Source organism: Eublepharis macularius, chromosome 12, assembly GCF_028583425.1.
Source record: "Eublepharis macularius isolate TG4126 chromosome 12, MPM_Emac_v1.0, whole genome shotgun sequence".
NCBI classification, from domain to species: Eukaryota; Metazoa; Chordata; class Lepidosauria; order Squamata; family Eublepharidae; genus Eublepharis; species Eublepharis macularius.
This window is the reverse complement of record NC_072801.1, coordinates 51,469,653-51,494,113: the sequence shown is the minus strand read 5'-3', so window position 1 is coordinate 51,494,113 and position 24,461 is coordinate 51,469,653. Positions and strand designations below refer to the sequence as shown.

General features: G+C 44.3%; 1 protein-coding gene across 1 annotated transcript; it reads right to left on the bottom strand.

Moving 5' to 3' along the window:
- Positions 1-8,724: 8,724 nt before the first annotated feature.
- On the bottom strand, positions 8,725-15,730 carry LOC129339265 (olfactory receptor 11L1-like). Its single transcript, XM_054993856.1, has 2 exons — positions 15,396-15,730; positions 8,725-9,343 (listed from the first exon to the last, which is right to left on the bottom strand). Exons 1-2 carry the CDS (start codon positions 15,713-15,715, stop codon positions 8,725-8,727), a joined length of 939 nt encoding a protein of 312 aa, XP_054849831.1. The 5' UTR covers positions 15,716-15,730.
- Positions 15,731-24,461: the final 8,731 nt, after the last annotated feature.

Here is a 24,461-nt window from a genome sequence, read left to right as displayed (position 1 = left end):
AAGTATTTCTATATATTGTAATATATATAGTATTTCTATATATATAAGTATTTCTATATATTGTATATATATGTGATGAAACCAAAATGATCATAAATAGATCAAACATTCATACAGTCATACAAAAAGTGTATTCATACAGTCTTAATGATTTCTAGACATAATACATACAAAAGTCTACAAATCTGAAAGTTTCAACACAGACTCAATGTCCCATGAAAGTCTTCTCAATAACAAACAAATGTTCCAGGTATGTACTGCACGGTAAGTATATGTCCATTTATGACAGTATTTAAATTCTTCGCATGTTCCTTTATCTGTTCTCTTTCAGGTGCCTCATAAGATGTTACACAAAGGATCCAACATGAAACAGTTCTAGCTGCAACCGGCTAGATGGCAGATTTCATTGTCCCAACTTCCTTGTGTGTATCTCTGAGTCACACACCAATTATATGAGCTTCCTGATATAATTGGTGTGTGACTCAGAGATACACACTCAGGTTTCGGCTTCCATGTCATTCTCTGGGTTGTATGAAGTACTCACATTGATTCAGGGTAAGTTCTGTTTGAGTCACCAATTAAAGACACAGTTGATGTATTGAAGGACATAAGAATGTATTGTATTACATGTTTTATTGTTTGCACATGATCAGTGATCCCACAGCCCCTGAGGAAGATGTGTTCATATGGCTTTCAAAAGAATGGTGCATGGATTCACATTCAAATGAGTATTCCATGCAGTTGAATATTCCGTCTGTTGAAAGCCGTTCTCTGCAGATTGGTATCATGTGCCTTTTGGGCCACATTTGAGTATATTACTAATTTATACCTGCCTGCAGCTCCTCTCACTAAATGATATTCATGTGGATTCTTCTTCTGATATTTGATCTTCCTCAGTTTCTTGTGTGAAGCTGGACTGATAGAGCTTCTGATTTATCCCTATCCTGACCCAGCATTTTACTATACACACACTAAAAACTACTTTCAGGCATTCATCTGCTTAGTTTGCTTGATCTGTGAGTCCACAAGGTGCTGTGACGCTGACTACTGGATTTATGCTTACGGTTGTGCCCTGTCTTGCTAAGCCAGCTAGATTCTGTGGAAATAACGGTTGACCATTTGTCATGTGAATTTAAAGCTGTATTTAAGCTCATTTGTTCAGACACTTCTATGAGCCAAATAAGCATCTCCTTCACCAGCATTTTCACATTGGTTTTTCCACATGGCTTTATCCTGTTTTCCTATTTGCGCATTCTTATGGCAATCCTGAGAATGAATTCAGAAGGAAGCTGGATGAAGGCTTTTTCCACATGTGGATCCCATCTTGCTGTGGTATCCATGTATTATGGCACCAATATATTCACATACCTCCTTCCACAAAGTAAGAACACCAGTGACAGGGATAAAATAATAACTGCATTTTATGGAGTCCTGACACCTATGTTCAATCCTTTAATTTATACACTAAGAAATCAAGAAGTGTTGGGAGCACTGAATCAACTTCTATTTGTTAAAAAGTGAGATGCATAGCATATTATGGGAAGACATTTATTTCATAATATCAAGAAGTAGTCATCTCATACATCCCTTGTTCAATTTTCTTGCTCAGAATCATCAGCATCTTTTCTAACTTGTAAGAATTTCAAGGCCACAGTCTATAGCTCAGTGGGGATGTGCATTTTCCAGCATTCTTGCACCATGCCTAAAAATAAGCACTGTTCCATTTGACTAAAATTCTATCCTGAAGTTCCTGCATGAATTCAGAAATTTTTCCATTTGGCTCAGCACAGTTGTCAATTCAGAATAGTCAGGTAGGAGTTCTAGCAGGACACGAATGGGGACACAAAAGAGGGTCAAAACAATTCTTTGTTTCAGAATTATACTTGCTCTCATAATATATTCCCTTTTGGATGTTTTATTTCTCTTTATGCAGCATCTTACCTGTGTATCCATAACTCAGTAGCAATTACAATTTCTCTGTAATCAATTTTTTACAAGATTTTCAAGATGACTACTGCAAGATAACTACTGCAAATCCATGTAGACAATTAAAAGGTCTTGTGTGGTTAGTGAAATGTCAAGTTGATTGTATTAGTTGCTTTTGAAAATAATGTGCCTCCATGAGTTAAAAGCTGAGTACACTGTCTTCATTGGACTGTGGTGGCAGATGGAATGTCTGCTTGTATACAAAAGTAGAGGTTGTGCTTTCCGAAACCCTCTTATCCTCTCACCCCACCTTTGGCTCACTTGATTGTGATCCATGTCTTTTTTTTTCTTGCTGGTGAGTCTCTGCAATGAGAAACCAGGGACATATGACAAGAAGGTGTAGAAGGAAAGGCAGCAGAGAGTGGTAAAGCATGGAAGGGGATACTCGGGAAAGATGGAGCCATTCAGCAATTCATACCTCTCTATGTCCACTCTGCAGGTGAGAATAGTGCCTTATGGAACAAGGATCCTTTATCCCATGTGCTTAAACTTTTGGGGAAGGATCTTAATTATGGCTTGGATCCAGTAATGTGCAAGGTGACACTTTCATGGATTTAGCGTTATGCAAAACAGATTGATTTGCTCAGGGTCTTGCACAAACAGAAATAGAAATGTTGATATGAGAATTTTAGTTTAACAAAAACAGTCACCATGGTCTTTTTCATGGTCTTTTTCTTTCTAAGGATGTTAAGAGAAATTCTCTTAATTCCTCTTTGTTGAATTTCTCCCTGAATCAGCAATCCATTTTTATTCCTCTTTTTAGGGCTCCAAGTCAGGTTTGAATCAATTCCTCTTTTGTGAAGAGGAAAATTCGATCAGATCACAAAGATGTCATTATTCTAATGACTACACCACAGTGTCTATGATTGTTCATGGAAGATCTTAACCCCTGCCCCAGTTATGTAAAGGGTGGGATATTTTCTACATTCCTTCTCGCTGCTGCCTCCCCCCACCCAACCACTTATATCAATCTCTTCCCCTAAAATTTATTCTTACAACAACCTTGTAAGGTTTATTAATCTGAAAGGCCCAAGATCACCCAGGAAGCTTCCATTGCAAGAGTGGGCATTTACCCAGATCAACATCCTAAGCACTACATCACATAGTCTCTATTTTATCCTCACAATAACCCTGTGAGGTAGGTAAGACTGAAAGGGTTGAAAGGTACAGAGAGTACCATTATGTGAAACTACAGTATTACATGGCAAAATCCCACTCCAAAATATATTAATGAGAAATCAAAGATAATTCCTCTTTTGAAAGCAGAAAAGTAAATAAGAGGAACCAATTGCTATACTTAAAAATACATTTTCAGAAAAAGAAATCTCATCCCCCTGCACCATCCTCCAGGTAACCACCCTAGTTTCCACATGTGCAAGTTTTCTACCACAAGCAGATATTTTGTGCTGGATCAAATTCTGTTTATGTGTATGGAGGGCACCAAAGTTGAAATTCCTCCCCAGGGTTAACTAGATAAGTTTCAATAATACATTTGACATTTTCAACTTCATTCCATAAAGCTAGATATTTCTCAAAAAGGGGAAAAATCCAAGCAATCCTTGTATCCAGAACATGCACATTCTTCCAAATCAACTTATACATCAGTCTCATTTCCTTTTTATGAAATACTGGATATGGAAATGAGAAAAAAATGAAATCCTGCCCTCAAGTCATAGTTGACTTATAGTGACCCCTTGTGGGGTTTTCATGGCAAGAGACTAACAGAGGTGATTTGCCATTGCATGTCTCTGCAACCCTGGTCTTCATTGGAGGTCTCCCATCCAATTACTAACCAAGGCTGACCCTGCTCATAAGATCAGGCTCACCTGAGCTATCCATGGTAATGAGGTTGACACTAATGTCAATGCACTGAAAATGCACTAATCTTTCTTTCTTAAGTGTTTTCAGAAAAATTTGTCTATGGGAATCATACAGATTGGAAGGCAGTAGAAGGAATAAGCACAAGAATAAATTATCTAATGCCCTTTTGACATGTTAATATATAACACTGATTCCATTGCATTGAATATCATGTAGGCTTCTCGCTTTGATATCCAAACATACATTTCCTTTATTAGAACAACAACAGAAGACCAAGAAAACAAACCGCACAATCCTAAGAACACTTTCCTGGAAATAAGTGCCACTTAATAAAATTGGATTAACTTTTAAGGAGACCATTTTAGGATTACTTCTCTAGGGAAAATAAGTAAAGGTAAAGGTCTGACCACTCTGAGCCACAGAGATCATATCAGGGAAGATAGAGAGGGGGGGAATTATAAAAGGACAGTGAGTGATCAGGGTTTAATTTCCAAGATCAGATGTTGGCTTGGGGGAAATGTTACAAACTGCAAGGGTAAGGCAGGTACATTTTCCGGTTTGTTTTAAACTATACAACACCCAAATTTCTTTGTCTAAAATATGAACAGGTACACTTCCATGGCTATAGTACATTTAAATATAATAGAATATTCAAGAGGTCTCATCTGTCACAGAGAGATTTTTTTCATTATCACAAATTCACTTGATAGGATGACTGTTGGAAAATCTTGCAATTTGTGGTGCCTAATGGTTGTGGGCCCAACCAGATGGTGGAGCAGAGGTGAAGACAGGGTGTCAGAGGGCACCAGATAACCTTGATGGAGTTGAGAAAGGCCACAACTTTATTAATTTTTATCTTACAGACCACTGGAGCTGCATAGGTTGTGGATCTCCCAGCATTGGCTGACCCGCCTGCCAGCCAGCAACACCTATGCCTTTTGCGATCACCTGCTAAAGGAGGGAAGCATGGGATAACAGCGGGATAGCACATGGATGCAACTCTGTATGGATCCATTGCTACCTAGGAGTGAGGATGCCCTGACAGGCCCTGAACTGGGCATGCATCTGCCATGCCTCACTCCCAAGATCCTTTAAGGGGATCCCCACTATAGGGAAACTAGGCTTGCAGGCTCTGTTTCCCCCTAAGCAGATCTGTTCCCAAAGCCTAAACTGCCTGAACCCAAAATTGTGATGAAAAGGAAGCAATAATAACAATCCGCATGCATATTCCCTGACATTCTGACATTGCCTCCAATGTCCTGCAGCAGCAATCCGCAAAAAGAGTCTGGATAGTAGAGACTCAAGGAATGCCCGTTGAAAAGCAGGCTTTAAGCTAAGTGAGGAGGGGCAGGAAAGCAAGTTGTAGCCTGTGGGGGCTATTGGGAGCCTCCTTGCACCTCAGAACATGCGCCTCACCCCTCCACTCCTATGGATCTGCCACCAGATATCCCAAATAAGTCTGTGGGCCAGCATTTGCAGGATCAACCTGATGGGGAAAAGAGACAACAGCAAGGCAACAGATGACATCAGACAACCTTTACGGAGTTGAGAAAAGCCACCACTTTATTGATTTACAGCTCATGGAGCATTGGCAATTCATAGGGTGTGGATCCCCCAGCATCGGGCAAAACACCTGCCAATGACCCCCATATCCCCTAAGACCATATACTGAAGGGGGGAACTATGAGATGGCATTTAGTGGGATGCCACATGGGAACACATCTCTGTATACACCTGCCATGTCTTACACCTACAATCCCTTAAGGGAATCCATATACTAGGAAAACTAGTCCCCCAAATGGATCCAAATCCAATGTCCAAACTGCCACAAGAGCCACAAAATGGCTCCCACCAAGAGCTGTAACACACACCACAGGCCATCTTGAATGTCCTGCAACCAAATATCCTGTCCTCAACTGGACAGGTGCACCCCATCAGGATGGAACAAGGCCTCCAGTCTGAAAGACATGTCTGGATGGGGAATCACCATGCCTCCAAAAACTGTCAGATGGCCCTGGCCAACTTCTTCCTTGCAAGGCTGACCCTCTCTGGGTTAGCAGTCCTATGCTATGAAAGTCATTCCAGCAAATCTGATCACAGTATGTGCATCTGAGAGAAGCATCCATGGAGGAATTCAAGGCCAGCCGTGATGGAATGCCTCAAATCCAGCCCTGTCACTTGCCCAGATCATTCTCCGCAAGCTTGATGACTAGGGCATTGGGGGAGCCTCTGTCAATTGGTGTGACAGAAGATCATTGACATGAGAGATTCCCACAACATTCCCCTGATGCCAATCTAGGTGATGTTGATGGTTACATCCAGACTAAGCTGCCAGCCAAATCCAGATGATGACACATAGAGGGAAATACTCTACCCGATGTTGTTTAACATTTATATGACCCACCTCTCCCAGCTGGTGCAGAGATTTGAATTGGGTTGTCACCAGGACGTTGATGACACTCAACTTTAACTGTTGATGGATAGATGGATGGGCTCTACCCCAAACAATCTGACCAGGGCTTTGTAGGCTAGATGGCAGAAATAGAGTCGAATGAAGCGGAACCATGTGAAGATGGAATTTGTGCACCTGACTAGAGGGCAGCTGTGTTTGGGGATCAAGCTTTAAGTGCTTGAAGAGGTGCCACTTATGCCAGTGCCGATTGTGCAGACCTGGATGCCTTCTTATCAGTGGAGGCACAGGTCATGGCACATGCCAGGTCTGCGTTTTTCCAAATCCATCAGCTCAGGCAACTTGTTCACTATCTGGCGACCCATGATCTAGCTTCAGTGATCCATGCAATGGTCATCTAGAAGCTGGATTACTGTAACTTGCCTGCCGAGGTGTTACTCTATTAGCAAGTAGAGCGAGAGAGAGCATGCTGGCAAGTAACTGGGATGGACAGAGAAGATCAACTCTCCATGCAAACCAAATCAACTCTTTAGAGGCACTATTCCAATATGGCAGGTATGATGGCTGACTTCAACCCTTTGGATTTTAACTTCGTCTGCCAGAACTTTTAGCTCCCTGTCTAGCTTCCTCTAATTGCTGTTCCAGAGAAACTGCTTTATGTTGAGCAGCCACTACAGTAGCATTGGCCATTTCAAGTTTTTCTTGGGACAGTTTTAAGGTGGGTGGCTACATTTCCCTTCTCCAAAACTAAATCATATTTCTCTCACAAATTAAAAATTCCTTACACAAAATCCTTTTTTACTTCCTCTAGGTTTAAAATTCAAACAGTACTCTCCAAAATTCTCCTTTTAAGGTATTCAAGGGATCACAGGTAGAGATGGGCATGAACAGAAAAAGAATGAACATATTAGTTGTTCGTTGCCATTCATGAACAGGGACTCACGAACAACCATGAACATGGCCCTGTTCATGAACATGTTCATGGTTGGCTGTTTGTGGGGGCCAACAAGCTCTCCTTCAGCCATCATCCAAGTCAAGATCTCTACTGCACCACTTCCAGAAACCTGACCTGAGCAGGCATCAGGAAAGGTACCAATAATAAATAATAGCTTGAAACACATGAAGAAGGAGTTTCCTGAAATGCCCTTCTGCTAAGGTGAAGCTGAAACAGGACTCCTTTTCTGCAGAATGAGCCTCCTCAATGCTGAGGGAAGTTACAGAAGTAAGAATCTAAGAGCATCATTTTAATTGCCTGCAGAAAGATGTTTTCCCAAAAGGAAGAGTAAATTAACTTCTAAATTGATAGTTAATCTTGTTAAGTTGTTCGCAGTTGTTAACGCTGGAAAGCCAGTTTGGTGTAGTGGTTAAGGGTGCGGGACTCTAATCTGGAGAACCGGGTTTGATTCCCCACTCCTCCACTTGAAGCCAGCTAGGTTACCTAGCCTCAGGGTGCTGTCCATACATTCCTAATATGAGCAAAAGTCTACACTGTTCCACTCAACTCCACTAGGGCACAATCAGTCTAAACCTGGCCTATTAACATAATCATTGCCCACCCCACAAAGTGGCAAAGTAAAGCAGGTGATAAAGTTTCATGGCTAATTTGAAAGTGCCCCCAAATGCCTCCATAGTCCAAAAGTGACCAGCTAATCTCACCTTGTGAAAACACAGGGATGGGTTTGTGGGCAATTCTCAACAGCAAATGCTATTCCAGGGAAAGAGCCAGCCTATGAGGTTGGCTTACTCTGCCTTCTTCAGTGAAAGAGGAACGCAGACTTTCCAATGCCGCATTGTCCTCCTTTTTGGGCAAGTTAAGCAGGCAAATAAAACTCCCAAGCCACAAGGGTCGGGAGCAGGACTAACTCTCAATAATATTTAGTTGTAAAGTTTTTAATTAATTCTGCCCAATAGCCATCCTGAAGACTGGGGAAATCATTACTCTGCCAGTCAAATTCCCCTTGTATTTCCTCTATTGCCACAACATTGTATCTGCTATTTTGCCAGTCCCTTTATCAATGTCCTAACAGTAAAATATCTTAACTATTTATGAGCATCTTCAAGGAAATTACAGTATAAAATAGTTCCCATTCTTTCCTTTTTGCTTATTTGGTTTAAAATATTATTAAATATTCTTTTATCTTTGAACCAATAACATTTCATTAGAGCCCATACTTATATTGGATACAACCATAGATGTCCACTAAGAAATATTGCTGCTTAGAAAATGTACCATGAACTTTTCTCAAAGGCTGAAGATAAACATTTAGATTCTTTCAAACAATGGACCAAAGGAAGTTATTTGACGTACCTGGACAAATCATATCTAGACAACTGATTGTCAAAGGATAGATACTCTGTAAAGATGCAAGCAGGCCAGAACATTAGTAGTACGGAAGATGGTTTTCAAGGTTCTTGCCTCCATAATGAAGACATAAACACGATGCATTTCAGGTGATAACATTCACAATCAGCCACTGGAAAGCATTCAGATTGTGAAACCAGTGCATTCAAAACTTCCTTTTGTTCTCTCTCTTCTGGATTTTAAGTTTGTGAAGCTTCCTGAAGGTTTTCCTCACTGCTTCCTTTACCTCTTTATTCCTCAAGCTGTATATGAGTGGATTGAGCAGAGGTGTGAGAAGTGTGTAGAAAAGAGACAACAATTTCTTCACCTCACTAAGTGAGCTGATGTTTGGTAAGACATAAACTATCATCAGAGAGCCATAGAAGCAAGAAACCACAGTAAGGTGTGAGGAACAAGTAGAGAAGGCTTTTTGCTTCCCTGTAGTGGAAGGGATTCTTAAAATGCTGTGGATGATGCAAACGTAAGATGTGAGGGTTATCAGGAGTGGAGGGAGAGTACATACAAAGGAGACTGTGAAGGCTATAATTTCAATTAAAGCAGTATCATTGCAGGAGAGTCTTATTACTGGGGTGAAGTCACAGAAGAAATGGTTAATTTTGTTGGGTCCACAAAAGGTCAACTGAGACACCAAGAATATTAGGACACTGATACCCAGAGATCCACATATCCAGGATACAGCAATCAAAAGGCTGCAAACTCTGCCATTCATGAGCATTGTATAATGTAGTGGTTTGCATATTGCTAAATATCGATCATAAGACATTGCCACCCCAGTCAGAATAAGAGACGGACACCAAGTTGGATCTAAGGGCCACTTTATTAACTATATACAGATAAACAATCCAAACAGTGGCAAGGACCTAAAAGCGGTACAGGTCAAGCCACGGTGTCCCCCAGGACCACCGCCTTGACCTGTCTGGGCGAGCCCCGAAGCCCCAGGTGGGACCCATCCAACGGATGGGGCGGACCCAGCCGGCCAGGCAATTTTGGTCACCCCCCATTAAGCTCCTGAACACCTCAGCCGTATAGCAGTGAGGGAAGGACTTGCAGGCTGGGGTTCCCGAAGGCAGCCTGCCTCTGCATCTGGCAGCCGTCACAGCAGTACCAGACCTATAGGCAGGCCCCTCTTCCCAATAAGGAAGCGCCAAGGGTGCTCACCGGCCCGCACCCTACTCCTACTCAAACCAGCCAACGCCAGGACCAAGCCTCTGCTTAGGTCCTGGCGCCCCACTGATGGCCCAGGGCCAACTGAAGTCCTTGCCGCAAATCTTCTAGAAAGATCCGATTACCCACATGAGACAAGTGCACCCCATCACCTCTGTAAAGGTCGGGGAATTCGGCCCTGATCCTGGGGTGAGGCAGATATACGCCTAACCCCTCCCCCAATCCCTTTTGGATGGCCCTGTTGGCCTTCATCCGGGCCCTTTCAATGGCCTGACGATTTTCAGCCTCCCTCCAAACCCGGCGGGGAATCATGGCTGACCACATGATCAGCACCCCCGGCCACCGCGCTGCAATGAGGCGCATATCAGCCAGCGCCTGAGAAGACAGAGCCTTACCCTGTAATAGGCCCAGATCATTTTCCCCTAAGTGAATAACAAGGATGTGGGGTGGCGTACCCAGCCCCACTCCGAACAACAGAGGCAACAGGCCCGGCCACCGAAGGCCCCGACGGCCCTGCCATTCAATCACGGCTTGCGCACTAAGGCCAAGCTGCGACCCGACCGGCGTCCTGCGTGCTTGATGGGCAGCCCAGAAGACATAACTGTGCCCGCATATCAGGATGCGCTGCCGTCCTACCAGGATCGCTGGACCTAAGAAAAACATGAATTAGTCCTGTCAAATTGAGAAAGAGGGCGCACATAGGAGCGGAATGCCGCCGACCGCCACCTGCCTACCCGTTGGATGACATGCCCTGAATATCCCATGGCAGCAGCCGTCGAGGCTGCCCCGATCCGAAAGGAATGCGTTCCAAATCTCACCCCCTGCAGCCCCAGCTCTGCCAAGGCCCGCTTAGTTATGGCCCAAAACTGGTAACGGGTTAGCGGGGCACCGTCTTGGTGTCTAAAGAGGCAACCTGGCCCAGTACCCCGCACACGCCAATATCTCCTCAAAGCCCTGACAGGACATAAGTCCACCTCAGAGCAAGTTCCCAACCGGATGCTAGACCCCTTATGCATTTGGTCAGTCTTGGACCAACGAATCGTCAACACTACTGCATCACCTTCAAAGGTTAGGTCACTAGCCATAAGGGCCCACCCAGAGGCATCCTTAACTGATGCCACCACAAGCTCACCCACTCGAAGGGCACCAAAAAAGGCAGTTAAGGCAGCTGCGAGAAAAAGCCTGGCTTCGTAGCCGGACCTGCAGACTACTTTCCAAACCGCCCCAAGGCCCTTAAGCACTGAAGGCGAAATAGGCTCACGCGGATCCTTACGTATCACGCTTTCCCTGGACCAACCCTCGAGCATCTTACGCACCCGGAAATCACCCGTGGCCTCAGGAAATCCCCAGGCCTTACTAACAAAGGCCAAGGCAGCAAGTTGTCCCCTAATGGATTTGACTGCCAGCCCATGGCCCTTCTGCCCAACACAGAACTGTATGATATGCTCGACAGGGATGGGCCAACACAGGCCAATCCCAGCCCCCCGTCTGAACTCCTCAAACTGGCCTACCGCTCTCCAATACGCCCTCCTTGTACTGGGCGCGATGGCTAGCTGGATGGCACGACACGCTTCGGCCTCCCAAGCAGCCAAAGCTCTGGGGGCATCACTGCAGGACGAAGATCCGCTTCCGGTGCGAGCTGCCAGAAACGCTCCATCTGTTGGCGAGACAAGGCGTCCGCCACACCATTGCTTATCCCCGGGACATGCCTGGCCTTAAACAATATATTATTCCTCAGACATAGCAACGTGAATTCCCTGACCAATCTCATCACCCTTGGAGACTTGGACGTCAAGGAATTGACCACATGCACCACTGCCAGGTTGTCACACCAAAAGTGGACTGAGTGGTCAGCCAACTCCTCACTCCAAAGACGGACTGCTACCAGCATAGGGAAAAATTCTAAAAAAGTCAAATCCCTAACTAAGTCTGATGCCAGCCAATCCGCTGGCCATTGTTCAGCACACCAATGCTTCCGGAAATAAACTCCGAAGCCTGTGGAACCCGAGGCGTCGGACGTTATTTGCAATTCCGCCTCAAGCAGCAGTTCATCACGCCAGAGGGTAATACCATTAAACCCCTCCAGGAAAGCGTTCCACACTGTCACGTCTGCACGCATGCTGCTCGTCACTCGCAAACGGTGATGGGGGGCACGCAGTAGAGCCATGGCGTCACACAACCGACGCAAAAAGGGCCTACCCGGAGCGACCGCCTTACACGCAAAATTAAGATGTCCCACGAGCTGCTGCAGCTCAACCAGGGATACCTTGCGCTTACCTAAAAATTCCTGAAGCCGGACCCTAAGATCCTGCACCTTATCTAAAGGCAATCGCATGGATTGCCGAACCGTGTCCAACTCAATCCCTAAGAAGGTAAGAACTGTAGAAGGGCCCTCCGTCTTCTCATGAGCCAATGGCACTCCCAGCTCCTCGGCCATCTCAATAAAGGTGGCCAAGCGCCTGGCACACTGAGACGATCGCGCCCGCCCAACAAACAAAAAATCATCTAAATAGTGGGCGGAGTCAGTACAAGCTGCACGTCGCCTAAACTCCCATTCGAGAAAAGAGCTGAAGCGCTCAAAGGCTGCACAAGATACGGAGCAGCCCATCGGCAGGGCACGGTCCATGTAATACTTGCCTTCAAAGGCAAACCCTAAAAGCTCAAAATCCCCGGGGTGGACGGGGAGAAGGCGAAATGCAGACTTAATGTCGCATTTCGCTAACTCAGCGCCCACCCTACACCCACGCACCACCTTGACCGCCTGGTCAAAGGAAGTATACTTCACAGAACATAAATGCCCCGGGATGGCATCATTCACCGACTCACCCTTAGGGTAAGACAGGTGGTGGATGAGGCGGAACTCACCGGCTGCCTTCTTAGGTACCACCCCTAAGGGGGAAACCCTAAAATTGGGGGTCGGGGGGGCCGAAAACGGCCCCAAGACCCTACCCTCCGCGCATTCCTTCTGAATTTTTTGCCTAACTATGTGTTCCTTACCCTGCACTGAACGCAAATTCTCAGCCAAAAATGGGGCCCTAGGTCCCTGAACAGGGATTCTAAAACCATCCCTAAACCCTTGAAACAAATAAACTGCATCCTCCTTACAAGGGTAAGCGCGCAACAAACGCTCAAGGACCCTCAGCCTTACCGGGCTGGGACCCTTTACCAGGAGGTTGCTGACCGCCGGAACCACCTCCACCCTGTTTCCTACCGCCCCAACCCAGACGGGCTTTGCCACATGCATTGTATGAGTGCTGTCCCGCACAGGAGGGGCATTCATGCCTAAATCGGCATGGCTTTCTTGCACAGGTACCCTTATACGCATACTCCCAGCAGAGCAGCCGGGGTTGAACCGGCTGCCCCGCTCCACCGCGGGTATTGGATGCCTGGGAGTTGCGGTACACCACATGACCGCTATCGGAGCGATCACCCAAATTGGGTTTAGCAGGGGACATCACCGACAACCATAATTGCTGGTGGATACGGTCCCACTGGAGACTAGGGTTCATTGCTGCCCGCATACGAAACTCCTCGTCGTACTGCATCCATGCAGCACCTGAGAAGCCCGTATAACCCTTCAAGATAATATCAAGGTATTGAAACAAAGACGCAGCCCGGCTGGGCTGCGCCCTGGCAATAACCCCGGCATAAATTAGGAAACCAGGGAGCCAATTATTCCATGTCCTATCCACCCGCCTCCTCTTCAATCGCTCCTTGTCCCTATCATCCATTTCATCTTTATCCTTCTTCTCTAACTCACGGTAGAGAAGGGAAAAGATGTCAACATATTCGCCACGCAAAATTTTATCCCTCGTGGCCTGCGCAAGATGGTCGCCTAAAGGCAGGGCCGTGTCACCAAAGGGCATAGCATTAAAAGGAACCTGACCATAAGCCAGATGTGGAGAAGGATAATAGCCCCAGGGGCTGGCAGGATAGCCAGGCCAGCAAAACGGCGCACCCATGTAAGCTGCTGCCCCCGGAGCACCCCAAGCCTGAGGAGCAACAGGTTGCTGTTGCTGGATAGAAGGTGGAAAACCCATACTAGGAATGGGCTGCACCCCGGCAGCCGCAGAGGATCCCTGACTAGCTGGCATATCCGGTGGTACACCAGTGGACCCTCCCATGGCCCCCAGTGCCCAGGGCCCCCAAGGCCAAGGGTAAGTGTACTGCGGTGCATTGTCCTTACCCGACACTTCCACCGGGTCCACAGCCACAGCTACCGGATGTGGGTCCTCAGGCCAGTCCTGTTCCACGTCAACTGCTGGCTCCTGGGCTGTCGGCCCTTCCGTCCTCTGTGCACTGCTGCTTCCAGCTGCTGGCGATCCAATCGAGCCTTCCAAAGCTGCTAAACGACGTAAGATAGTACGATTAACAGCGGTCCTAGATGCACGACGAACTGGTCTCACAGTATCCACCACCTGCCTAGACACACCCCCATCCCCCTTCGCCTGCTCAAGTGCCTCCAAGCGCCTCAAAATCTCCTCTTGATGACCCAAGGAGTCCTCCTCATCAGAGGAGGACACAGCCGGGGGAAGGGGCCGTTTAACAGGCGCCCTTTTAGCAGGCTGCTTACCTTTTGCGGTACCACTTCCCTTCTTAGGAGCCATTTGTGCACTAAGACTTATTTATTTGTTTATTTTAAAGGAAGGGACAGAAACCCCCCAGCTAATACAGGGAGTAGTGCTACCCACAGGCAGAGCAAGCAGAGCCAATTGCTAGCACTCCCCGCCCCTATGCCCAAGCTATTGAAATCCAAAATGGCCGCAGCCCCCTGCCCAGGCCAATGAGAAAATGGCCGCCTATCAAGCCACCCCCTGGGTCAGACAAAAGGTGAAAAACGGGGGGGGAGGGCAAAAGGTGGAGAAGAAGCCAGCCAACGGGTGGAAAAAAGGGGGGGGCGCCAACAAGTGGGAAGAAAAGAAGGCCCCAAAAACCTGAAGGCCCGAAGCCACCCTAAAGGCCTAAACCTCCGTCAGGGGCCCAAGGCTGCAAGGCCGCGCCGCCCCAAGGGAGAGCCACCAGAACCCGGCCAGGCAAGGCAAAGCGCGTCGGCGCAATCTCACAGCCGGACGCCCACCCGCCAAAAAGCCGCACCGCCCCAGGAGCCGCACACGCCCCAAAGGAGGCTGAAGCCACCCAGGCCACAGCCGGCGCGCGTACAAAGGCGAAGCGCCGCCCGATCCCCAGCCGAAAGGCCGCACCGCACCACCCCGGCGGCCGCACGCGCCCAAGGACGCTGCTGCTGCCAACAATACTGCTGGCGCGACCGCGGGGTAAAGCGCCGGACCGCCCAGCCAAGAAGCCGCACAGCCCGGCGGATGCAAGCGGCTAATGGAGGGCTCCGACTCTGTTCCTCCGCCGGAAGGCCTCTCCGCCGCGCAGCGCTCCCGCCTCCGAGCCTCCAGCCACCGCTGGAACCACTCCGAAGGCCAAGGCCCGCTCGGAACAGCCGCTCGTCCGGAGACGTCCTTCTCCTCCGAGCGACTAACCGAACTGAGCTGGAAGGGCAGAGCTGCGCAACAGGCGCTTGCTCCGCCCTCCCAGCATCTCCTTATTAGGAAGGAGGGGGATGGTGCCGTCTCCCCCTCCGGCGTGCCAATCAACGGCCCCTGGCTTAAGCAGCGAAGCTGCCTGCCAGGAAGGTGCCGCATTACTGCTAGAAAGTAACACTCCGTGCCTGCAAGAACCCCAAATAAATACAATTGTGCAAGGCATGCGCTAAAAGAAATGGTTTTGTCCCCACTCAGAAAACCAAACAGCATTCTTGGCAGGATAGCTGAACTATAGCAGGTCTCCAAACAGGACAAGTTCCCCAGAAAGAAGTACATAGGGGTGTGAAGATGTGGATTAAAGGCTACTAGAATAACAATGAGGACGTTGCCTGCCATTGTCACAACATAAACAGGTAGAAACAGTATAAAAAGTAAAATCTGTAGATCCTCAGTATTGAAGTCCAGGAGGATAAATTCCATAGGAGTCGACTGGTTTCCTTCTTCTAAGTTCACCTGGTGCATCTAAGAATCAGCAGAGAAAATCAGAACATATTTAGACTTGAGTATTGTAAACATGCTTGCATTCACAAGGAGGGTTTCTCCCCCCCCCAATGAGGACTATTCTAATAAGCAATACACACCCACAAACTGGTATAGTGAAACAACAGATGCTTTAAATGAATGTTCTGAATATTTATTTATTTATTATATTAGAAATTTTGCCCATTCTCTCCTCAAGCAGGCTCAGGGCGGACAATACACAATAAATATCAGATAAATATAAAAACAAAATGAAATCTAAACATGGCATTTAATTAGCTTAAAGTTGCACAACTGTAACCAGAACCTCACAGTACAGGTCAGGAGGAGAACTGCCAGAGAGTCACCACACCGGGGCAGGGAGGCCAAGAAATGGAGTGCCTGCTTCAGCTGTAAGCCAGAAAACGAGGCTGTCTGAATGAGAGTCCTACACTATTCCTCCAGAATATTCACTGGAGTTCAGAACTCACTGCATCAATACAGATGGACACTCTCGTGACATTTAAGGTGAGGTGAACAAAGAAATCTGCATGTGTGTAAGAAAGAGAGTGGATATGATAAACATAGGGTTCTGGTCACCAATTCATTTTCTTACTTCATCAATTAAGCCAGGGCAGTGACTTCCTCCTTCTCTATGGTTGCTGTGCGGGCAAATGTTGGTACAAAAAAACCCACCTCGCGGATATACCTCTGAAGTAATAACTGGAGTCCAGATTTGGACTAGGATCATTAAGTTGTTCAGTCTTACATGCAAGTGGGAGAGTTCTACTCTTAAATATATTCAATTCCATTAAATTGAATTGGAACTAAATAGAAATAAACATCTGAATCAGCATTATAAAATCTAAGTATTTTGGTTTCTCCAAAAATGGATTAAGAGAACACTTTAATTATAAAATAATCTTTACCTTAAATCCAGAGCATACTGTGCGCTTGATGATTGTAGCTGTCAAAATGATCACACAAACAAAACAATTTCTTTAAGTCTTTAATGCACAAAAGGGGACTTAAATGAAATTTACATAGAAGTAATGGTGCCACGGGCAATCCTGCACCTAGTATATCAGAATTTCCATAGGCAAGATTCTTGAAACCCTGGGGGTCTTGCGTTACAGTGAACATTTGCCTGTATCTATTGATATATGTCATCTCTTGCTGAATGCAGTGAATAGACAGGTTATATAAAAGGTAGGCACATCTACTTATCCCCATGAAAATCTCAATGGGATGTGAATATGGAGAAGACAACAGCTAAATCATAAGGGAAATTAGTGGCTTTGGTAGAATCTTCTAACAAAGATTAGTGAATTAAAAAAGTACTTATGCAATGGGAGAAGGGACAAGCGTGCAGGAGAAAAGAGAAGAAGAAATAATAGGTTAGACCCTGCAGGATATTTTCCTCAATTTTGCCCAATATTCCTCCTTATTAAAGCCCCTGTTACATGTGACTTTCATGCATGAAGGTCCAATGTACTCCAGAATATCTTTATTGGTGATTCAAAAGAACTCCTATATCGATTTTCTCTAGCAGAAAAGTTGGATGGAAACCACCTCTTGCAATATATTGAGGATGGAGGAGGGGTTGAAGGCCAAAGCCTGAAAGTTCATAAAATGCTGTGTCAAAGCAGGGGGTGGGCATTGCCACCTGCTCCACTTTGGATCCCAGCTGGGTGAAGGTGGGGGGCAGGCATTGCCACATGCACTGCACCTGATTTCAGCCTGGACTTCCCACCATGGCACTCTCTCTGGAGGTCTGGTTGCCTCATCTGTGCTTCCCTCCATAGCAGCGCCCTCTGAAGGCACACCAGGGTAGGAAGTGAGTTGTATCCTTAGGACTATTTAATTATGCAGAAAATTGTGATCAACTTAGATATGCCAATGAATAATAACTAAGTAGAAAAGTTCATGCAGTCATGGTATTGTATACTTGAATATTTGATGGAATATGAAATTTTGTCAAGCAATCCCATTTACCAAAAATGGTTATTGTTTTGATTTGGCTAATGGATTGTTATATTTGTATTAAATAATTGTATTATATGTTGTCTTCATTGGTAGGTAGTTCATAATAGATTAATTGATGTTTTGGATATATATTATTTGATAATTTGTAGTTTTATTAATTATATGGATTAATGACTGTATTATGTTTGTTTATCTGAATTTATTATGTCTATATTTTACAGGTTAAATATTTTTTTTTAAACAAAACTAAGTTTGAGGCTGATTTTTAATGAATCAGCCCTGGTGCAACTCATAGCTTCCCTGTCGCACCAGGAACTGATGTCATTTTCTAGCTTCACAGTGGTATATATGTGTGCACTCAAAACCTCAATCTGTCTTCAGCCTAATATAATACCTGTAATCTATTTTTTATTTAAATCTCTTGTAAATAGCCTTACTTCACCTCATAAAAGTTTCCTAGGATGGCACCTCCTCACCTCCTTGGGGAGCATAATCTCTCATCAATGTCAAGAAGGCAATTTTTATTGAGGGAACACACTGAGGAATCCTTCCCTTAGTTACCGAAATACATAGAAGTAGAGTATAAAGATAATCATAACACCCCATGATAAAAGATCTGTGAGATGTTACTTAATTAGGGAGTAATGCTAAGGAGGTCTCCTCAGAATCCTATTCCACAGAGGAAGGCATGAGAAGGAATGCCAATAACTAGCAGTAGAAACAAGGCTGTCCTTACTCCCAGTGTGTTTTGCTCTAACATCAGATAAACTCATATGGCTCAGTCTGAAATATATTGTGTAATCAAATGTCTTTCAGTGTCACAGATCGTGGAAAATTCTGTGCTGAAGCTGACAAACCTGTTTCCAAGCTAAGAATAAGCTTGAGCTAGGAGCTAAAATAACTTTGCCTGCCTCAGGAGGAAGCTTCTCTTTAAAATAATACAGGGAATATTTATTGAACCCCTGTCAGGACAATCTCTTACGTGCCTGGTGATTAGAGATGGGCACGATCTGGATTACGATAAAAAAAACCCCACGATAATGGCAATCTCCCAATCGTGACCTGGTGGATCATTGTCTTCCACTGCAAACGATCCAGCAGTTGGGACTCCAAGGCGATCGTGTTAGGACCGGGAAGCTAGACATTCAGGTGCCAACAATCTGTTCCCCTGGCAATGGAGGCAGGGGAATGCCTGAGCTCTGTTTGAAACTTGATAATATTTCCCCTAGTGAGGAAAAGCAAGCAGTTGAGTGAAAAGGTGGCTTCCTGAGAAAAATATAAGCAAAGTGATTGGGTGAGGAATGGGTTAAGAGAGAGAGAGAGAAAACTTTGAGTGCAGCTATCATCAGCAGAAGCTGTTTTGCGCTCCTCCTGAGTTCATTCAGTGCCGTTGAAAGAGTTAAGAAGAGATCTCTTTTCAGTGTTAACTCTTTCAAAAACCCCTTGCTTTGATTGCAGCTATCAAGCTGTTTTGCACTCCTCTCCTGAGTTGGTTCAGTACCAAAAGAGTTAACTGAAAAGAGATATCTCTCTCCTCCTGGCTTCTCAGCCCAGTGCCTGCTTTTTGCAAGAAGTTGATATGTGATTTGATGTTTCGTTTGTGTTTTTCCTATTTAAAAAACCATAGGATCCGCGAGGATCCATGTGGATCCTGGTTTTACTTTCTTCCTGTTTAAAATATGTTTTTGGAAGATTGGCTGCTTGCTTTTAAAATCGGGTGGGATGGAGGATTCTATCCCTACTTTTTTAAAAAAAGCTGGCTGAAACTTGTTGACGGGGTGCCCGCCCTCTCTATTTGGAGGCAGGGTCGGGTTAAAAACTTTCCTCCCCACTGCTCTAAGTGTGTGTGTGTGTGTGTGTGTGAGAAAACGCCTGGATAAAAACTCCCCCCCTGCTCTAAGTGTGTGTGTGTGTGAGAGAGAGAGAGAGAGAGAGAGAGAAAACGTCCCCTCCCTGAGGGGAGGCGGCTCGTCGCAGGGTTAAAAACTCCCCCCCTGCTCTAAGTGCGTGCATGTATGTGTGTGAGAAAACGTCCCCTCCCTGAGGGGAGGCGGCTCGTCGCTGGGTTAAATTTTTTTTCCCCATCTGCTCTAAGTGTGTGTGTGGGGGGGCGCCCCTCCGATCCCAGATCCCAGATCGGAAACGGGACTTGATCGGAGTGAATCAGTGATCTGGTGTCGTCACCAGCGTGGATCCATGAACAGCTTGATCGGTATTTTTGGGGGGATCGTGCCCATGTCTAGATGCTTCTTGTTATTGGACTTTTGCACAGTGACAAGAAGTTCTTGTTCCACTGACATAATTGCAGGGATGATACAATTCCCCACAGGCTATTTCTGTCTTTTTGACCATAGAAAGTGAGAGAAAACATGTTTGTCAGATTTCAGCCAGGCTTCGTGAAGATGAAAAAGACATGTATGGATTGTCTCCAGAGACAGAAAAAAGAGTCTCAAATCACATGCCAATTCATGTGTCCTTGTACTTATTTCGGAAATGAAAACCTCAGGTGATTTCTCCTACATACCTGAAATTGGGGAAGAAGGAACCCCATGGAGGAGGGATACAACCCTTGACCATCTGAATTCAGTAGGATGATAGGATTATACCTGAAAATGCATTTTCCCTAGAAACCAATGAAATTGTCAATAGATTGATTTCCCTGTTCAACTATCTTCCATTGTTATAGAATCCTGTTCAAGTTTTGAAAAAGAAAAGTTCATATCCATATCAGTTGACACAGCACATTTAATGACTAACTAGTATCAGTTCTGGTAAGTATATCGAAATGAATGAAAAGTCACAACCTTTGGTGGAAATGTGTGTAGGCACAAGGCACAAGGTCTCTGGTGAGTCATCAAGAAGACGTTCTTCAAAACTGGGCCACCGTCTTTCCTCTGATTTCTAAGACCATCCCAACTAATAACATGTAAACTCTGGCCTTGCTAGCCTCTGCAAGCAACTAATGCATACCAACTTCGATGTTGTGTGTTAGAGTGCTAGTATAGCAATGCCTTGTGGCAATGTAAGTATCAAACAGGTTTTGCTCTTAGAAGGATTACTAGATTTTTGCTTGTAACCTGTTTTAAACACACAAATACAAATATTTTTTCTTTACCATTAATTTTCTCTGTTCCATCATATGAGAAGAAATAAAGATTCTTCCCATGGCATAGGTGTCACAATTTAGCCTGGTATATCTCATGCCACACCTACCCTCAGTTCTTCTATTTACATATCTGTCATCTGACTTTGATCACTGATCACCATGGGCCCACATTACATAATTCTCTCACACCACCCTCCATCCATTAGAAATAAATGTATCTGCAAAATAATTTTTATGCCAAAGGGGATGTTGCCTTAGGTTGCGTCAAGAAATTCCAATACATGAATTACATTCTTGTTTGATTTTATAGATATTTATTGAGCCAGTTTGGTGCAGTAGTTAAGAGTGCCAAGACTCTAATCTGGAGAACTGGGTTTGATTTCCCACTCCTCCACTTGTTGCCAGCTGGGTGACCTTGGGTCAGTCACAGCTTCCCGGAGCTCTCTCAGCCCCACCCACCTCACAGGCTGTTTGTTGAGGGGTTAATAAAAATATACTTTGTAAACCGCTCTGAGTGGGTGTTAAGTTGCCCTGAAGGGCGGTATATAAATCAAATGTTGTTGTCGCTTCCCAGACCATTAATATCAGAAGCATATTATCTGCTTCTCATCTGAGGCCCTTACTACACATTCTTAAAGGGATGGCCCACTCACCAAATGCTGGTGAATTTTCCCCTTGACTCCAGACATCTCTGTTTTCAAAATGGTTGCAGCCGCTTTGCAGTGTGCTCTCAGAAAAGGTGCTAGAACAAGTCATGTCAGATTAACTCTCTCTCTCTCAAGTTATTACCATGCTGGATCAAAGGAATGCTGTAAGCAGAGTTTATCTTGATTTCAGTAAGGCTTTTGATAAGGTTCCAAATAATATTCTTGTTGACAGGTTGGTAAAATGTGGTTTGAATGCAATTACTGTTGGATGGATCAGTAACTGGTCGACAGATCACACCCAAAGAGTTCTTGTTAATGGCTCCTCATCTTCTTGGAGAAGAATGACAAGTGGAGTGCCTCAGTTCTGGGACATGTTTTGTTCAACATTTTTATAAATGATTTGGATGAAGGAATAGAGGGAACACTTGTTAAATTTGCAGATGATACTAAATTGAGAGGAGTAGCAAATACGGTAGAAGACAGAGTAAGGATGCAGGATGATCTTGACAGGCAGGAAAACTGGGCTAAAACAAATCATATGAATTTCAACAGAGATAAATGTAAAGTTCTGCATTTAGGTAGGAAAAATCAAAGGCATAAATATAGGATAGGGGAGACTTGTCTTGGCAGTAGTATGTGTGAAAACAATCTAGGGGTCTTAGTAGACCATACACCAAACATGAGTCAGCAGTGTGATGTGGTAGCTAAAAAGGCAAATGTGATTTTCTGGGCTGTATCAACAGAAGTATGGTATAGTATAGTGTCCAGATCACACAACATGGTATCACTTTACTCTGCTCTAGTTAGACCTCACCTAGAGTATTGTGTTCAGTTTTGGGCACCAGTTTTGGGCTCCACAATTTAAGAAGTAAAACTATTTTAAAATTGGAAGATAAACAGATTAAAAGGCTAAGATTTGCTTCCATTAGCACATCATCATCATTATCATAATGAAAAAACAACAACAGGCCATCTCAATATCCCTCCTGCGTCTTACTGCCTGAGAAAATGAAACCAAAATGACCAGTTAAAAGGTTTCATTAGTAATACCAATAGTACCAATACTCATACTGGTGAAGGAAATTGCATTAGTTCCAATTTCAATAGCACACAGATCTCTGATATAAACTGAACAATAGCATGTTATATTGTACATTATTTTATTGCACAACACTTAATTTAGTCCCTTAAGTGATTATTACAGTCTCATGAGAATGTCTCTATTATAAACATTTGTATTTTATGAAATCTATTAGAAAGATACATCCTTTTTTTTAAACAATGTTTGATCTCTACAAGAACCCAATGTTACTGCCCCCAGAAGCTACATTTAAAAATGCGATGAAAGTGAGGAAAATATTGCCAATGGATTGGAGAGCAGGTTCATTATGAAGCTACTGAACAAACAAAACCAGTTTCTTTAATGTGCAGCTGAAGCTTTTTTTGCAGTTGGTGATACTTCAACAGGCAATGAGGACTGAAATGGTAGGAAATACTTTCACCAAAGACCTGCATTCAGCATAGAGGAACCAGCTCCAGGCATGATTCATGTAAGTCACAGACTGTGTGTGTGATGTGCCATCAATTTGCTTCCAACTTATGGTAGTCCTATAAATGAAAGACCTCCAGAACTTCCTAGCATTAAGAAACTTGCTCAGATCTTGCAAACTAGATGACACAGTTACTTTTATTGAGTCAAGCCATCACATTTTGGGTCTTCTTCTTTTCCTACTGCCTTCTAACTTTTCCTAGCATAAATGACTTTTCCAGACAGTCTTGTATTCTCATGATATGACCAAACTACGAGAGCCTCAGTTTTGTCATTTTAGCTTCTATGGAAAATTCAGGCTTAAATTGATCTAGAACCTGTTTATTTGTCTTTTTGGCCATCCATGGTATCCATCAAATTTTCCACCAGGACCACATTTCAAATGAATAATTTGAAAGTCACAGATTGCTGGTTACCAATTAAAATGACCAAACAAAAAAGCTGCCTTCTCAACTGAATTATTTTAATAGAGTTGTACCATCACCAAAGAATTAGAGGTACAAATTTGATGCTGGCAGTTTTTGTTGGGTAGAGCATTCGATTTCCTAAGTTCACATACCTTCATATCCTTACAAAAAAGCGTATCCCCTCTCTTTCTTCCTCATAATCCAACAGCTCAGACAGGATAAATTCAATCCTATTTTAGTTCATTGAAATAAACAGATGTCAACTGAAACATCCTTAAATTTTATCTATTTCAATGGCACTGAAGTTTATTCACTGCATGTGCACCATAGGTTAGATAACTGTCTGCCATGCATGATAGCTCTGCTCTTTTTCAGCATTTCTTCAACTTTGTATTGGATTTTTGCTAATATTATGTCTTTATAAACTTCCATTTATTTACCATATGGCATATACTAATCTCACACTATGTAATCCACCTTGAGTCTCAGTGAGAAAGGCGGACTATAAATAAAAAATAATATATTAATAATAATCTGTTATAGTCTTTAACATAGTCTTTAACAAAGTCTTTTCCATACACACCAACTGTTGCACTGTATCAGAAACAGTCCCCGTTCAGTTTACATGTCTAAGGTCATGGAGCCAGTCATGCAAGAATATAGTTCTTGAGCATAAAATCCTCCATATTCTTCTTCTGTGAGCTGTTGGGCACAAATATCATGATGCCTTTTTTGCACTAGTTCCTCTTCCAATTCTTTATTGCTATACTCTTACCTTTTGTTTGCATTTCCTATCGCTACCTTCTTCTTATTCTCCACTTTTTCCCTAAAAGCCAATAAAAGTGAATATTTTACAAGATCAAGGCATTCCCTTTAAAAATGGCTCTTTTAACAGCAACAAAAAATGAACTGTTTTCCCCATTAACATGTGTACTCTTTCTCCTCCTTGTCACCTTCCTGATGCACTACTAATTATTTTCACCCTAGCAGTACAGAAACCCCTGGAACCATG